At 42.5% G+C, this 18,540-nt stretch overlaps 2 protein-coding genes across 3 annotated transcripts; both read right to left on the bottom strand.

The window, feature by feature from the left end:
• Positions 1–32: 32 nt before the first annotated feature.
• abhd16a (abhydrolase domain containing 16A, phospholipase) lies at positions 33–6,996 on the bottom strand. Of its 2 annotated transcripts, none has more exons than XM_079274987.1 (20): positions 6,882–6,996; positions 6,263–6,319; positions 6,120–6,186; positions 4,904–4,990; positions 4,556–4,641; positions 4,304–4,377; positions 4,035–4,142; positions 3,731–3,845; positions 3,545–3,646; positions 3,393–3,456; positions 3,256–3,305; positions 2,866–2,989; positions 2,634–2,738; positions 2,477–2,540; positions 2,265–2,321; positions 1,690–1,752; positions 1,529–1,605; positions 1,322–1,420; positions 1,156–1,202; positions 33–610 (listed from the first exon to the last, which is right to left on the bottom strand). In XM_079274987.1, exons 1-20 carry the CDS (start codon positions 6,981–6,983, stop codon positions 527–529), a joined length of 1,632 nt encoding a protein of 543 aa, XP_079131113.1. In that variant the 5' UTR covers positions 6,984–6,996; the 3' UTR covers positions 33–526. The 2 variants fall into 2 exon arrangements, with proteins under 2 accessions (XP_079131113.1, XP_079131112.1); XM_079274986.1 differs by having other exon boundaries at positions 6,263–6,322; positions 6,882–6,988.
• An 818-nt stretch (positions 6,997–7,814) lies between these two features.
• On the bottom strand, positions 7,815–18,008 carry g6fl (g6f-like; the record flags this gene model as incomplete). The annotated part of the gene is made up of 10 exons (XM_079276147.1): positions 7,815–7,875; positions 8,252–8,278; positions 8,573–8,646; positions 8,929–9,045; positions 11,597–11,869; positions 15,701–16,033; positions 16,349–16,384; positions 16,678–16,944; positions 17,529–17,858; positions 17,936–18,008. 10 exons carry the CDS (start codon positions 18,006–18,008, stop codon positions 7,825–7,827), a joined length of 1,581 nt encoding a protein of 526 aa, XP_079132273.1. The 3' UTR covers positions 7,815–7,824.
• Between the last annotated feature and the right edge of the window lie 532 nt (positions 18,009–18,540).

Genomic DNA, 18,540 nt, shown 5'->3' with positions numbered 1-18,540 from the left:
CTCTTGTGTCAAGTAATTAGCAAATGAGTCCCTTATGTCAAACATTTTATTCAGCAGAACATGTAAGAGCGTGATTTTAGGATACAGATTTGTTCATAAAGATAGTGTCTACTGAGAAGAAATTAACCTGAAAAGCTTTAACACTTTGGCTGCATTTTAAAGATATTTAAATTGCAGCTACGCATTTCTGCTTCTTTATAAATCCAGCCAAAGAGGGAGCGGTGGAAGGAGAGAAATAGCTTGTGCGTTTACACAAAATGCCTTTTTCCTCGGAGACTAACACTGAACAGCACAAATCAAATCTAACCTCAAAACAAATAAGATGCACCATATTTTACAGGTTTGTGGCTGAGGAGGAGTAGTAGACCAGATATTTTCAGATGCCACCACAGCGACACTAAACATGACTAATCTGTCGGAAAGAATCGGGAACAAAATCACAGTTGTACATTCACACATGCTAGAAATACGCTCTTGACCACAGGCCATCCAAATCCTCTGCTACTCGCATCCATCCATCTTTTCTTTACAGTCTCCAGGGCGGGTGGAACTCGGTGGCGGGGAGAGGAGTACAGTGTGTCGCTTCAAAGTTTCGCATGTACTTCCGTGCCTGGGGAGAGCGGAAAAAAAAGAGTGGGGGTGGAGGAGGAATAGATACGAGGGGTGTGGGAGGGCAATGAACAAAAAGTGTAGAACTTGATTATATTCGGTTCGGTCTTTCTGGCTCAGTGCCTCACAAATCTCCCGTCTCTTAAGGATTTACAACCGGCGGTGAATGAAGCCCAATTCAGAGGGAATTACAGAGGGAAGCATAGCATTAGCTATAATTGATGGCACTGGTCTTGTTTGATGTTAAATGACTTCAATAAGCTGAGCGCAGTGAAATATATTACACCAGCCAACCTGAGAGCACAGGTGAGCTGGTTACTATGGCGACCAGAATGGTGTTCCTCCGTGGTAATGATGTCTGTGAATAGATGTGTGAGAGAAGAGGTAAGCTTTAAATGGGGTTTACTGCAGAAAAGGAAATTGGATGTACTTTGTAGTCCAACTCTGAACGGTGTGATAAAGACAACAGGTGGCTGCCCTTTAAAACCAGACAGAAGAAACATCTGCACAGTCGAGTGCACGGATACCAAAAGACTCTTTCCTTACCAAGAAAAGAGCCAGCTGCCGTCTTCCCTCCATGGTCATATCCTCACCTGGGAACAGAGATACAGAGTGTGTGTGAAAGTACTGTGAGGCGAAACATGCACGTATGAGGGAAGTCCTGTGTGCAGTTTATCTGCCTTGTGAATGTGGAAAGGACCTGAGGGCTTACCGACACTCCATGGAAACACAACATCTCTGTCTGCCTGATACGACTGCAGCACAGACACACACCAGTCGTCGTCCACTTCATAGCCGCTGTACACGGATGCTGTAGAGAAAGAGGGAGCTGGCTTTACACAGAGCTGTTGTAATACCAACTCACCACACAAGCGTTTAAATCCTAATTTACAAAAGATGTTTTTTACGTCACACGCACCTTCTTCTAAGGGATTGGAGGATCCCAGCCATTGCCTGACAACTCTAATCCCCTCGTCGGTCATTATCTTTGGATACCTAGGCAGAAAAAAAAGACAACAGCACTTGTGTCACTCAACAAGTCGGAATACATTGATCGTATCCAGCATTGACAATACCGACCTGAATTGCAGCAGTTTAAGCAGGAGATCGTTGCCTCTGTTAGACATGACGTCCTCTGGTCCCCTGTAATATACAGAGTACGACTTATTATAGAGTGTCGGGGGTCTTTGAGTGGGCATGTGAAAGCTACTGGCAAGGCAATTAACTCAACGTACTGACAATTACTGTGTTGTAAATGGTAGATGATTGAAGTTCTGGGTAGGTTTCTGGTGTGAAATTGTTTCTAATTATGTTTGAGTATTATACAACTATGGTGTAAGTTATAGTGCTATAATGTACAGAAAATGGCATGCCATTTGACATGCTTCTCTGTGTGTGTGTGTATGTATGTATGTATGTATGTATGTATGTATGTATGTATGTGTATATATATATATATACATACACATATATGTGTATGTATGTATGTATGTATGTATGTGTATACACACACACACATATACATACACATATATATATATATATATACACATATATACACGCACACACACACATTTTATTATTATTATGGGAAATCTTATTTGCGTTAGCCCGACATCAGGTGCAAAAAAGAAAGAAGAAAAATGAAGACTCACGTTGTGGTGATGATCTCATCTCTGGTTCTCCTAATCAGCAAGACTGGTCCCTGATATCTGGAGAAGGAGTTGAGTGTTAATTGAGCAAATCACTGAGCAACAACAAAAGGTTCCTTTTTCACAACACCACTCCAACATGTTGCGTAATGTTCAATAATACCGGACTTGGACTTTAATGATTAATATCACATTAAATAGATTGTCCCACTCACTTGAGAAGCTGCTCAGCATTGTTGAGGTTCATGTACTGTCTGACTGTGTGCTGTACCAACGGCCCTAACGGAGAACAAAGACATTTCAGTTGCTGAAGGACAGCTCCCTGCTGGAAACAAATAACGGATTGTTTGCCCTTTAACCCCCAGGACTCACTCCAGCTGTCGGGCATGACTTTGAGCGCCAGAGGCAGGAGGTCATCGAAGGAGGCGTCCAACACCAACGACTGGATCTCTGGGTATGACATCGCTGCCCAACTGGCTGAGAAGGGAAATTAAGAGGTAAGAGGGATGAAATGAGTAGGGATCAGCAGAACCAGGAAGGAAGGACTAAATAACATGATTTTACAGCATAGTGCCCATCATGTATTGGTCTGTTTGTGCTGTACCTGTGAATCCTCCTATGGACCACGCGTAGACCACAATGTCAGTGAGCTGGAAGCCCAGTTTGTGCATTGCAAACTGGATCACTACATCCATGGCGTTGGCCTCATTCTGGGGGAATGGCACTCCCTGGCAGAAAGTAAGAAAGCAATATCCATGCATTATTAAAACACAATAGTAACACTCAACAACGCACCTCCGAAGACGAAACAGATTTACGATGTTTTATTCCACCCCACTGATAACATCGACCATGAGAGTGGACCTCACCCTCTTGGGCAATACGGTCAAATTGAAACCAGAATTTCAACATGCTGTCGTTTCCCCCACTGTGTTTGTCTAACTATGTGAACTTGTGAGCCAATGCTAGTAGCAAATCTGAAAACACTGCTTACCGTACTGCCTCCAAAGCCAGGGTGGTTCCAGCCCAGCACCGAGTAGCCACCTACATCAACACAAGATTTAACGACAATCGAAGAGAAATTCTGTGCTTTTGCATTATAAACACATCTCGACTCTTATGAGTGCTCACCCTCCAGTGGCGTGTTCATGCAGCCCACCTCGTAGAAGCCTGCGTTCCCCTCACAGCAGATGACCTGTGGCAGAAGTCATACATTTCAGGACCCACCCATGACTGATGCGACACGAGTTCCAGTGGAACAACAAATCATTGCAGAGACTAACCAGGGTCTGGCCGGTCTGCCCCCCGTCTCTCCTTCGATCCACAAACATCGTGTCGATCTCATTGCCATCGCAGGCCACAAGCTTGTTCCTTTGGCCGTCACACTGTGACAAGTGGAGGCAAATCGACAGAGAATGATAATCGGTATTTATTGAGATGAATATAAACAGTTAGTTTGTTTTTTTTACCTCTTCTATTAACTTAGCCTGGCCTTGCAGGAGCATGGGCCGCATGGCTTTCTGCAGTAAACCTACAGAGCCAGGGTACAGCATCCTCCTCCCAAATGAGTGGGCAATAAGAAAACTGCAGAGGAATAAAATAGACATGATGACACAGGAGCAACACTGGACAAATACTTTATATTGTCAGGGAAGAGAATGACTTAACAGGAGTGAAATAAGATGCAGACCGCATCAATCCCTTCACTGCAGTGTCGCCCTGGAATCATGCAGAGTCTTTGTTTTTGGATTGTGCTGCATAAAGTGCATTTACCCGATGATGTGGCATGGTAGAGTCCGCACAGTGTGAAGGACACTGTCTGCTGCTCCTCTTAATCTGGGCTCTGGCTTTAGCAGAGAAACGCCAGCCTTTGATAGTTTTCTGTTTAACACAGAGTCAAAGGCTTACAATGAAACAGATGGATGCATTTATCCAGTGAACTTCAAAGTTCTTTGAGTGTGCACGTATTCATAATGAACTGCCCCTGGTGGTAATAGAATGTCAGTAAAAACATTTCAAACGCAAGAACAAAAAAAACGTACGGATTGCTGACTTCTGTCCAGCTGAAATCCGAAGGCCAGAACGAGAAGTCAAAGTCATAGCACCTCAGCGTTTTCTACAAGGAAAGCAGAAGCAAAAAATAAGTTGTCCTTTGAGTTAAGTTCTGATGTGTCAATATGGATACTTACAAAGACAGGAGTAATATTATTTTGTGTCCCATTATTCCCCAATAATTGTTCATACTAATACCAACAGTAAATCCTGATTTGTACTTCAGGTTGCCGTGACCGCACCTTATTTGTTGGCGTGTGATTCTTTTTGTTTTCATCAAGAATGGAGAGAAACTGAAGATACTCCGAGTTTTTCCATCTCCCCCACCCTGGGTGAGGAAAGGAAAGAGGAACGGGAGTCACGAAGAAAGAGAAAGAGAGAGAGAGATATCGGCTGAGTACACATGTATTTTGTTGCAAAGCCTTAAGGATGCGTTTAGTATGCTTTGTGGGTGTAGACCTTGTACAACGGTCTCAATGTTAATGAAATCTTATTTGCATGTGGCATATACAGCATCCGATGCGATATCTATAAGATGAATGTACTGAATTAGTCATCGCCTGCCGGTAAGTTGAAACCTGGAGCCTCACCTCTCAGACAGGCGACTCCTAGAAGACATACCAGCACTGTTCCCACATACTGACTCACTGGAACCAGCTTACTGCTGCAGATGTAACCTAAAAATACACAAAGCAACAATGTCACAGAAATCCACATAACAACCCCCCCCCCCCCCCCCAGAACCATATGCATAAATCAATATCAGAAGCTCAATTATACACGACGGAGTAGCACACAACCTCAGGCAATTCATTTCTATTGCTGCAGTCTTCCTGGGTGATTCAGTTGATTAACTTGGTATTAATCCCACTTGCAGGAGAACAGAGAACATCACCCCAGTGGCAGCTTTTCTTCTGAAGGAGAATATATTATATCCATATTTGCCACTGCCAAACCTTCTGAATGAGAATGATTTCTCCTGAAACATGTCAAGCTCTCAGTTTAATATAAACTCCAAATATAATATAAAGGCACGAGGGCAAAAAAATACATTTGACTATTTTCACAAAAGCGGGGATTGTTTGCAAGTAGAAGTAGGACTGGGAGATGAGGTAAAAATGATTATTCTGAGACTAATCTGGGTAATTTTTTATTTACAGCATGCATATATATGCAGAAGTACATATACACACTAATATAATATGCAAAATGTATGCAAAACTAAACTACACAAAGTACAACTGATGTTAAAAACTATATCCAATTCATTCACTTTAATGACATGTATAACATCTATCACACAAACACGTTGTAACTACACCTTTTTCCAGAATCTTTGACTATATAATTCTGAAGAGAGATAACATGCCAGGTTAGTTAGCTGAAATTCAATAAATGAAGACTGAATTATTGCCCAGTTCTAGTCAAAATAGTCTTCTCTTGTACAACCACTTCTGTCCCTCTTTGGAACAACTATTTTGATGATATGTCACAACTGATGCAACTATTTGGTTTATTAAGCATCAGAAAATCGTGACAATGTCCATCACAGCTTCTCATCTTCAAATGTCAACAAACAGCCCAAAACAATAACAAAAAAACCATTAAATTTACAAAAATTTAAATGAAAGAAAAGTAGAAAATCCTCTCATTGGACAAGCTGGAACCAGAGATAGTGTGATGTTATTTAACATCGCTGCTCATTTATTTTAAATTGATCAAAATACATTTCCAATCACCCCAGCTCTAGTCATAACTGCAGTTGAGAAGAAATAAGTCCCACCCAACACAATTCATCCAACCTACCTTTCCTGTACAGGTAGCACAGGAGAAGAGGAGAGCTATAGTAGGACAGAGACCACAGTGCTGAAGCCTGGAGGAAGAAAACACAAACTTCACTTGACAGAACTTCTTAACCTTGTCCATGCAGTATCATCAATCACACTGACCCAACCGAGGATGCTGTCGGTGTGTTTCTCCAGACTCCTGGGTTGGTAGTTCCATCCCTGCTGTGAGAGAACATGTTCATACCATGAGCACTGTTTTAACGTCTGCCTTTCAGATAGCTATCGCTAGCTAGCAGCTAGTACCACGGACTGCATCCATTTAGATAACGTTATGGATATAGTCAGATATTCCAGCTACACACAGTCTCTACACTGGCTCTGCGACAGGAAACATGTAAGCCTACTCTTAGTATTTTCTCATCCCGTGCTGGCAAAGTTTCCCCTCTCTGCTTCCCACTTAGCGTTAGCTTAACAAGCTTAGTGTCATAGACGAAAACAGTTTATGAAGCTCCAGTTGGACGGGCTGTCGCTATCACCGTCGCGGTGAAGCATAAATTAATTGAACATGTGAAGAAGAGCGTACTGATGTGCGCCTGTCATTTCATTCATTTACAAACTGTCACCCCGGCTGCTCTGTGCAGTGACAGCAGGGTGTCAATAACAAACGCTTGACACTTCCGGGACGCAGCCGGAGCTACATGAATGCTAACAGATTAAATACTGGTCGGTTTTCGCAGTCGGCTGTTCTAAAACAAACGCAAAATATTATAGGTATTCCTACCCTCCTCCCGGCCCTGCCCTCGGGTCGAGACTGGTCCGTTGAACGGTGAATTCGTTGCAAATGAGGCCCTAAAATACAGCGGAGCCACATCCAGCTGGCCATTCTTCTTCTACAAGTACTACGGAAGCCCGCAATGACTATAAACTCAAAGGCAAAAGCGTTTGGTAATTTGTTGGAAGAAAGGGTATTGGAGACAAGGAACAGTACAGACCTTTTTATTTAGTAATGTATGTACTTAAATAAAGATATCAATAGAATTACAAGACAACTGGTTCAATAACAAATGCTCAAATCAGAAACAATATAACATATTAACTTCCACACACTTGGGACACATTTCAAATCGTTCCCCTTTTCTTCTATATGTGCAGCTAGCTATCAAAGCAACTCAGTAATGCAGTAATGAAGTACTTATAAAGAGCAATAGTTTAAAATCCAAAAAAAAACATCCAAGCAATTGATGCATTTCCCTGAAGCACGGACGTTTTTCTTCAAATCCCAACTCTGACATTCAGTTCTTTTGTTTATAACGGCCTTCTGCTGCAACTGGGAACTGAGCGGATGTGACAGCTGGATGAGGATGAGATGTGGGTAGGTGATCAGCTCTGACACTGTTCGTATCTGAAAACAGAGCACAAAGACAATTTTGCACAAAAATCTCTCGTCCCCCAGTCCCTTTTATTCTTCCTTAAACACAAACACAGACAGCCCACGCAACAACAACAACAACACACAGGGGCGAAGGAGCGCTGCCTGTCAGCGCATGGCGTGATATTATGCCACAATGTCAGAGTGATGTTCAGGCCAGGGTGATTGGGGAGTGTGAGAGGAATGTGAGGGTCAGATGAGTAACAGTGCAAACACACACACACACACACATGAACACATACACACACACAGTTCAGCATACAAAAGCACACACAGGTAATGCAAGGCTTTTTGCTTACCACTCCAGTTCCTTATAGACATCATCCTCTCCTCTTGGCTTCAAATCCTGGCATAAAGAAGAAAAGGGGGAAGGGAGGCAGGGAAAAAATGAGTGAAGATGAGGAGAAAGAGAGAGTAGAGCCTCGTGGTTCTGGGGCCAGATTTATGTCCCTCTGTGCCCTGTGTAATGAGATTGATTTGTTAATACCACTAATGTAAGAGTGACAGTTGATAGACAATTGGTTTATCTGAGAGAGGGCTGACAGATTGGAGGAGGGGACTTCAAAAGCGAGGGAAGACATATCTGCTGACAGCTTCGGGAAGAAGCAATAGAGAGAGTGAGAGTATGTGTGCATTGGTGGATGTGTGTGCCACATCTCCTCACAGACACACATGTGCACTTACGCCTTTGTGCGCGCGCAAGGGACGACACAATAACTCACCATGTAGACTGAGCCCTGGGGAGGAGCCTGTTGGCAACGGAGGAGAAGGAAGAAAACAGGTTTAATGAACAACAAGTGACAGAGAGGGAGGGATAATGAAAATCAGAGAAAAAAAAACAGAGACAGAGAAGGAAATCAAAAAAGAAAAAAGGGCACAATAGAGACAAGGCAGGAAAGTGGGGGGGAGGGTGAGAGAAACAAAAAAAAAGAGAAGAGAAAGAGTGCTTAATACCAGAGGGGAGGAGTGGGAGAGGGGCAGATGAGGGCAAAATGAGGAGGGAAAATCATCATTTAGTTGTTAAAAGTGTCTGAATTCATCACCTGTCTGATATCCTCAGGATTCTCATAGATGTTCTCTGCGTCACCCGAGTGGACAGACAGAGACTGCTCAATACCTGAGTACAGGGAGATTGTTACCAATATAGTCTCTCTCACACACACACACACACACACACACACACACACACACACACACACACACACACACACACACACACACGCACACACACACGCACAGTCAAATGCACAGGGAGGGGAGGGAGGGACGTAGGGGGCAGATTCATTACAACAACCCCAGAGGATGTCACGGCCCACATCACACAGTGGCAGCCGACAGGGGCCAAAGATGGACGGAACACGGAAAGCTGTCAAAAAAAAGAAAGCGCCGGAAGACTCACCGCGATCACAAATGTGTTTCTGTCTCCATAGCAACACACAGACAGCTGCAGCAACCAGGGGCACCAGGAGTAATAAAGCGGAGAGAGATGGGAGCAGGGAGGGGGTGCCACCCTCGACTGAAAGAGAGGAAAAAAAGTGAGAGACAGAAAAAAAAGCCATGAATGCTTCCAGGAACAGTAATATGAAACTCATCGAGCTGAGAGCGTGCGTAGTTGAATGACATGGAAAGAAGTTATTGCTGTTTATTCTCAAGTTTGCTCTTTTCTCCAAGTCAAGAGAGGGCAATCTTTTCCTTTACGTAAACTCTTAAAGCAACGAATTTAAAGACTTGTTGCGGTTGAGATTTCCCAAACATGTTACATGCATTTGCATCATGCTGCTGTCAGTGACAGACAATGGGTCCAGTGGAAAAAGGCGATAAAATCCAGGCTCTGTTAGACAGAATAGTCTGTACGACAGCGGAGTACTCATCGATCTGACATACCCTCAGTCTGGACAGTAATCATTGTCAATTTGAAACGTGGCCGACAAGCAGAAAGGCACCATTATCGAAGAGACCAGATGCTGCCACTTCCATACAGAGTAGTTTGATTTGACAATTATTTGCAAATCTATTCCTTATCTCACTATCTAAAAATGTATGTCGTCATTTATGTAGTATCGGTAAAGCCAGGAGAGGTTTTCCAATGAACACTCACACATCAGATCCTAGCTAACAAACTGCCTCCAGGGATACTCACAAACAATGTAAATCGTCTTTCAGCTAAACCCTGTCAAGGCAGCATCGGAAAACAGGTGAATAGAAGGCGTAGGCATGATTATCACAAACATTACATAAGTAGTCAAATTCTGTTGGAAGAGCTCACGTATGCCATCGAACTTGTCTGATTCGTTTGCATCATGAAGATGACATCAGTGTTGCTATTGAATCATCATCTTATCTGATGGACAGAAACCTGGCAGAAGTAAAGTCCTCTCAGACATCTCATCACATTTAGTTTGTTAAAGGATTGGCCCGCGGGCTTCACCTTGGGCCTGGTGTCACAGCTTTTAGCCGGCATCAACATGATCAATCTTTATGTGCTGTGTGAGGTGTAATTGATTGGTGAGTGTGTGTAGAGGTTGCTAATGGTGTACTCTGGTGAGTGCTGACCTGAAGAACGACCTGCTCTGTTCTCCATGCCGGCTTTAATGTATGAATTATGGTAATTGAGTGCAGTGAAGTGAGGCATTCACGCTCCTGCAGTTTTTCACGAGCACATCGCTATTTTCTCTCTTCCTGTTCCTTTCTGCACCTTTTTCTCAACTTCCTCTATCTCACCTTTTCCTTTCCTCTATTGGCACTTCCTCGTCTATTTCATCTCAAATGAGGTGGGGGGGGGGGGGGGGCGAATTATATCAGTGCGTTTGTAGAGGAGGGTGGCTGATAGAAGGCAGACCAAAGAACTGCTTGAAAGCTTTGCATATGATGGACCACCTCCGGATAGCAAATGATTGCAGAACATCCCTGACATTTATTAAGTATTTCATGTGCTTTAGAACGCAATGATTGCTTCAATTTTGCATTCTATGAACTGTGCCACCAGGGAAATTTATTTTATTATACAGAATTTATATTTTCTACAACCGTCACTATATTTTCAGATGTGGCTTACAGGACATAAGCTATCCCCAAATTATATTTCAGTTCGTTGTTTGAGCCAACAATGTGCAAAATATTCTTGCTAACCAGAACAACTATTTATAAACTTTTAACTGTCACTGCTTATTGTCATACTATTCATGATTAACCAAGAACCCTTGAGCTATCTTGCACTATTGCAGCCTGTCACTTTTCAACCATGTATATGTAGCTCATATTTCTTAGGCTGAATTCCCCGTTACACTGGACAAATGCCACATTATATATATTTTTTTCTGATCCTGCCTTTCCAATCAGGTGAATCCATGCTGCCTCTTTTCCCTCGCCGTCTTTATCGCCTTCTCTCTCTTTCCTCCGTTTCCATTACTCTTACAGCCGTACCATCAGCGTGCATCATGATGAGTTCTGGGTCCCTCAACCCAAGGTGATGTATTGGGGTAACGGGGAGTGAATTCATCTCTGCTAAGGGATCCATTCAAATGTCACATCCTCCTGTGCTCCCCCACAGCCACCAATACAATAAGCCTGAATAATTTAGAGATGTCCTAAGGTCCTGTCTTCATATATTCGCATATCAACTGGGTGAGTGTGATGAGAAAAGTGATAGCCTAAGTTTTATGTTCAAAAGAGGCTGAGCACGGTATTAAAACGGTGGTGGACTTTTATGAAAAATGGGCACGTAAATGGACTGAGTTATTCCTGCTGGATATTATCTGCAAATCACAATGTCACAGTAGTCTTGACCTGTGACCCTTTTAACCACATTAAGAAAGCGTAACATATGGTGTCCGTCAGGAGCTTTTTCCTCCATAAACCGTGGGCTCTCTAGCAGATGGATTGACCTGAGGTTGGCTTGAATGCGCCCTAGAACGCTTCACGGAGCACATAGCCGAGAATCTTCCACGTTCATGGTTCATTATCTCCACTGAGTTGACGGCAAGTCTGCCAGGACTCCTGTGCTAGTAAAATAATATGGCGTTGATAAAGAAAATCAGAAAACAGACCAGTCTTTGTCATACACTTACCATTCCTCCCACGTTCATAGGGCAGTGTGACAGCTTGCGTTGCCCAGACAGTCTGCCCATTTTTCAGCTGTAGGGTGCAGGTGTAGTTCCCGGCTGTGTCAGAGGTGATGGGTAAGGGCAGGTTGGTGGTGATTCTGCCAGGCTCCTTGACCCATGAGTCCAGCCGACGACTCTTATTCTGGTATGTCCAATGGGCACTTTGGACCTGGGACCGCTCTGAGTACCTGCACCCCAATTCCAGCTTTGAAGAGGAACGGCGGGTTTTAACTGTTGCTGTGATGCAGAGAGGCAGGGGGGAGGGGAGAGGAGCATAACGGAGAGAGAATGTTACAGAGGCATGAAGGAAATGAAAAGAAATCGAAAAAAGGATGAGTAAATCGAGAAGACAGGCAGGAGAGAAGAGAAGGGAACGAAGCAGGATGAGAAAGTGAGTTAAAGGGTAGTGTGTGAATATAGAAAAGGCCAAGGACAGATAGAGAGTAATGGGGGAAAGGGAAAGCAATATGAAAAACAAGAACAATTCAGAGGGGTCAAAATAATATATCTTCATTAAAGTGATTTGCTGCTAATGCATTGGTTGACTGTGACTGATGCTTAGTGTCTCGTCAAACAGAAATGAGGATTCATCTGGGTGTAATCAAGCTTCACAGACCCCCCCCCCCCTCACACACACACATAAAAACACACACATTTCAGCCTTGATTAGTGTGATCAGTGTGGGCCACATACAGCCTTGGTGGGAGGGCTGCAGGTATAATCAGATATAATGAGACTCATAATGAGGTGGGGTAAAAATATATGCGTCACATGATTAGTGCGGTGGTGGATGTGTATGTGTGTGTGTGTGTGTGTTTGAGGGATGCAGATGTGTGAAGCAGGGTGACAGTGACGGATCGGCTGGTCACGTCTGGGCGGCTGTGATGGATGCCAGTGAGACTGTGATTAGTAAACTCTTCCAATGCCGCCATGACAGGGCTTTGGATGTGCATGTGTGTGTGTGTGTGTGTGTGTTGGGAGTTGCATGTGTGGGTGCAAATGTTTTCTGCATATTTTTGAAAAGGGTGAAACCTTTCTAAGTCGCTCTCATGAAAATCAACAGGTGTTCTGCTCAATTGTTTATCTTTACATTAATGGTCAAGTATAGCTTTTCATGAACAATAATATAAATGTATTCATTTGACGATGTGACATTATATCCATGACTGGGACATTTTCTTTGCACTTCTTCTACAGCACAATACACTGGCAGCTGGTGAGAATTCACCATCTTGCTTAAGGACACACTAGCAGGGCTTGGGCTTCAAGAAACATGGGTCCTTTAATCTATATTACCCTCTGCCAATTATTTTGCCACTGTCTTGTAAACTGTTCGGATTTAAGGAGTTATTTGACATTAACTCATGTCTACATGTGCACCGTGGAGCTTGAACCAGAAGGCGATTGTCTTGGCTTTGCATGAAGACTGGAAGGAGGGGGAAGCAGCTAGCCTGGCACGGTCCAAACGTCTAAAGCTCACCAATCAATTATGTCTCATTTGTTTAATCCGTACAAACAGAAATGTAAAAAGACAAGTTGTGGCTGAGGGGAGTTATGTGCGATCGGAGGATCGGACGATACAGCACATAACTCGTCATCGCAGCGAGGTTGCCAGGCAACCAGCATTTCTGTAACTTTTCAGAAACTGACAATTTTGTGATTAGCTTGCTGTGTTTGAGGTGAGAGAGGTGCCAGGGCATGAACTTTGCTCAGCTCTCTTATTTTTTCTTCATTTCTGGCACAACTATATCTTTATTTCTGTAACTTTTCTTGTGAACAACAGAGTTCAACACTATGAATGCCTTCCAGAAGAGACTGCCTGAAAATACTCAACAACCGCATCGTCAAACAACATCACGTCCCCCCGCCTCAATGACAACTGGCCATTTTGAGCAACTGTAAACCCTTTTCAACGTGTAAGAGCGTTTTATTCATGAGCGGTTTAATGCCCTGCTCCCCCCCCATGTCTTCATGTCGAAGTGTCCTTGAGCAAGTCACTGAACCCCAAAGTTACTCCGGGCGCTTCACAACAGCCCACTGCTCCGAATGCTTAGGATGGGTAAAATGCAAAGGTTACATTTCATGTACCTGTATGTATGTGGCAGTTCAGTTTAGGTTAAGCGTCATTCATTCATGTTCAGGGCTTCCTGTTCTTGTTTTGGATCACTTCACTTCCTGCCCTTTTTGATTACTGCCCCGGCCTAATTGGTTTCACCTGTTTCTTGTTTTCCCTGCACTCACCAGCTCCTGTTCACCTGGTCCTACTTCCCCATTAGTCTCTCACTATTTATACCAGCTACATCTGTTAGCTGGTTTTTTTGTAGCTGCATGGAGTTTTGCTTGTGTGTCACCTGCATGCTGTTACTCCTTCAGATAAACTGTTATTGGGGGGAATAAATGGTTGGAGAAACATAATTTATGCAGAGGCAGTCAGAGGAGTCACTGATGATTTGATGAGTATGATAAATGTGTGAGTAATGTGTTATGGCTGTTGCATTGACCAGGGCCCCGTGCCACGTACGTGTCTAACGTTAACTTAGTTAGCCGGATACTTTTCAGGATAAGATGACGTAGATCAGGCTTTTCGGTTCCACGAAGCAAGTTCGGCAAAATCACCATGGCAACACATCCAAAAGCTTGAACCTGCTCCAGCGCAGGCTCAGTGAAGGTAGCTGGATAAGCTTGTCACTCCCCGGAAAACATGGCAGCTCCTGTCATATACGGTAGTCTAATGCGCTTGCGCATATACTGGGGGTTATACGGGAGTTCCGGAAATGCATGTAAAGTGAGACACACGGTGATCCTTAAAACCATCTGAGCAAACTAAGAAGCCTCTATTGCATTAATGTAGAGCTCCCTTCCTCATAGATCCATTGATGAAGGAGGATATTAGTTAGATTAGCGTTTTATAGGGAGAGAGTTCTTCCACATCGCCAAGACCCGTTATCACATCATGATGACTTCCTATACGAGCGCTATCGAGTCTGCCGACAAGGAATCATTTATTTACAGACCTTCTCGAGCCATACATTGAACGCCGCAGCCGAGCACTGACTGTCCCACAGACTGGATGCAGCCTTGCGCTGTTGTGCGAGTGCTACGTTGTTGTACAGTGTCGGCGATGCGGAGAACATGGGGAAAGCCGCTGCATGCCGCGCTGTTCGCAAAGTTTATTTGGCGCTTAATGAACTTATGGATGTGTTCATTACATTACCATGGCACATATTGTTCTGACTACCATTCTGAATTGTGTGTGTGCTTCGTGTTTACTTGCTCCCATGTCCTCTTGATGGCTGGTTGCATACATGGAGGTTAAAGCACTCATAATGATATGACAGTGTTATTAGTACATCAGCACATCATTATTGTAGAAAATGATTAAGGTGGACTCATGATAAGAATAGAGAGAATCACACACTATTTCTTTTCACGGCTTCAATTGATTGAATGTCTGATGATGAATAATACACATACTGATCCGCTCATTAACAGATTCTCACACACACATATTCAAACTAGTTCTATATGGTAATCTACACATACATATATATATATATACATATATATATGTATATATATGTATATATGTATATATATGTATATATACATATGTATATATATACATATATATATATACATATATATATGTATATATACATATATATACATATATGTATATATATATATATATATATATATATATATATATATATATATATGTATATATATATATATATATATATATATATATGTATATATATATATATATATATATATATATATATATATATATATATATATCTTTTGTAAGAATAATGTTCAATACCCCTGCTGACTAAAGACTTGGGGAGTCCTAAAGGTAATTTGTCAGCCATCAGTTTACTTGTCTATTTTGTTGCAGCTAATTTGCATAACAGCCTCCACAAATGTCATTTTATACATGACAAATAGACAAGCTTATTGTAAAAGTGACACCGCTCGTCTCTTAAATCGATCCCCGCCCCTTGTTCTATCCCTCCTAATCCACCTCCCCCTCGTCTTTCTCCCCCTCCTGACCCCGATCTGTACCTTTCAGCACGCTGAGCATGGTCCTGCGGCTGAAGGCGTTGTCATTGAGGAACACTTCACAGATGTAGAGGCCGCCATCTTCAAACTCAGGGGTGAGTAGAAAGGAGAAGCTCCCGGCCTCTGCGTTGTAGGGTGGGCCGGCGAGCTGGAGTCTCTTGCTGTGATTAGTGAAAAAGGTGGAACCCCCCCAGCTGTCATTCTGGTACACCAGCATTATATCAATGTACTTCCTGTCTGGAGGTCGCCAGTGCAGCCGGACGTAGTCCCCCTGGACACCAGGACAGGTCAGGGCAAACAGGGTCCGATCCTGAGTGGCAGTGAAGATATTGCTGTCTGCAGGCAAGGAGGGAAGAGGAAAAACAAGAGAAACCATCGTGATGAAATAGATGAAACGGTGAGGAAGACGGAGTAGAGATGGCTATGAAGACAAAAGAGTGCATTCAGTAATATAGAAAGGGAATTCATGATAAAACAGGATGGCTAAAGACAGAGAGAGTAAACTGAATAGTAAGAGAGTAGGGAAATTGAGATCCTACAACAATAGGGATTATATGCTGAGAGTTACTTCTTCAGTTCGTCTTGCATTCTCCTCTGCCTGATTATCAAACTGCTGACACAGGACTTTCAGACTGTTACAAAGTCACTCACCATGTGTTATGTTGGTGAATGAGGCCACATTGTCATCTGTGGAGAGAAGAGAAGCAAGACGGGAGGGGCAAATAATGAATAATACATAAATGTAGCAACTATAATATTCATAGGACTGGCTGAATTTCTGTCAAGATCTACAGTCGACTTCTGAATCTTGAAACTGGTCTAAAGTAAATACTTTGAATAACTGTATAGCTACAGGATGCATAAATAAATAATGCTTCAGTTTCTAGCACTGATGCCCACTCATACATCAACAAAAGCAAGAGTAAATGTATTCAATTCCTCAATACTTTTGCTATTCTCACTCTCAAATCCAGTCTCACCATCAACAATCACGTCCACTTTGAAGGGGAAAAGAGTGTTGGCGCTGTTACCCCACAGGCGCACCATACAGATGTAGGCCCCGCTGTCACTGCTCTGGACCTGTGGCAGTTTGGCCACTGTGCCTGTATTTGTTTTTTTCTCGCTCTTCATGGAAGCGCCGCCAGGTGCTGCCCAGGTGATGCTGGTGATGGCATAGCCAGGATTAACCACGGCAGCCAGCCGCAGGGTGCTGAGCAGAGGGATGGGTGCAGCGGGGACAACAGTGACTGAAGATCAGGGAGGACACAGGAAATCAGGAGTGGAATTATTAGTGGATCGTTATCAGTAATGAAATTACACCGTAACAGCATTTTATTGTTGCATCTGTTCACGTAATTTGGTTGTAAAGTATCAATCTGCAGAGTAATTGGTAACTTAGCCGTAGTGGAGTAAAAAGCGCAATATTATCCTCTGACATTTAGTGGAGTAGAAGTATAGCAAGTAAATAGCATGAAATAGAAGTACAGTAAGCTCAAACTTGTACTACTGCACTTCTTGTGTGTGTGAAATGTAAATTGAGTATGGCAAAGGTCATTTCTCATTGGTTCTAATTAACTTTGCAATCAAGCAAATAATGAGTTATGTAACATTTCTTATAAGCGTATATATCAAGAGGCCTCATGGAGATTTTAAAGTAAATAAGTACATTTACATCAGTAAAAAATGAAACGACATCAAACTAATATGAATACATATTTAAATAGATATTGGAGAGATATTGATCTGCACTTGTTTGCTGTAGAAACTTAAAACCATACATGGGGAGCAGACGGTGTTCAAAATCTCACATGTAACCTGGTGATTTTCCTACCTGTCAGGATGGCTAAGAGGATAATCTTCTCCAATTCCCTCTGGTGTTGCTTTATCGAGCATGAGTAGAGGCCGCTGTCCTCCATTCTGGGAACAAGGAACAAGGAGAAAACCCCGGTGTCTTGAAAGTCAGGGTCGGTCAATCGCATGGATGTCTTTGAGGCACCACCAGAGAACTTTTTCTTTTCGTTGGCTGAGAGAACCAGTTTCCATTCATCAACACCAACCGACTTCACCTTCCAGTTAATGGCCACGGCACCCCTCATTGTTGCATCAGTGCAGTCCAAGGTGGTAGGCACGCCCTCTCTAGCCACCACAGCATCTTCCCAATCTGAGGGAGAGGTGACAAAATGTCAAGCATTATAATTTTTCAGATGAGTTTCTAAGGAAGACCCTCAAATTCTGCACTTTCGGTGCTAATGTTGGTGAAAGTGCAGAATTTGGGGGCCTTCTGGAAAGAGTTATTGACCCCTTTAATCATTCCTTCAGTGAAATGATTTTAGGAAAGGGATCTCTTTGCAGCCAGTAGGCAGGAGGAACATTTACAATGACGATTAACTATATATATATATATATATATATATATATATATATATATATATATATGTATATATATATATGTATGTATATATATATATATATATATATATATATATATATATATATATATATATATATATATATATATATATATATATGTATATATATATATGTATGTATATATATATATATATATATATATATATATATATATATATATATATACACACACACACACAGTGAATATAATGTGTAGGCTTACCTCTGTTCTACTTTGTCTTTAATGTCCTTGTTTTTATATCTTTCTTGTTTATTTGTATATTCTGTGTATGTACATTGAGAGCAACATGAAAACCGGAGTCAAATTCCTTGTATGCGTACGCATACATGGCCAATAAAGCTGATTCTGATATATATATATATATACCGGTACACGTATATTGATTGAGCGAGTGTCGTTTAGGGTAAAATGT

This window comes from Melanostigma gelatinosum (assembly GCF_949748355.1).
Source record: "Melanostigma gelatinosum genome assembly, chromosome: 9".
Taxonomy (NCBI): domain Eukaryota; kingdom Metazoa; phylum Chordata; class Actinopteri; order Perciformes; family Zoarcidae; genus Melanostigma; species Melanostigma gelatinosum.
This window is presented reverse-complemented; position numbering and strand designations above follow the sequence as displayed.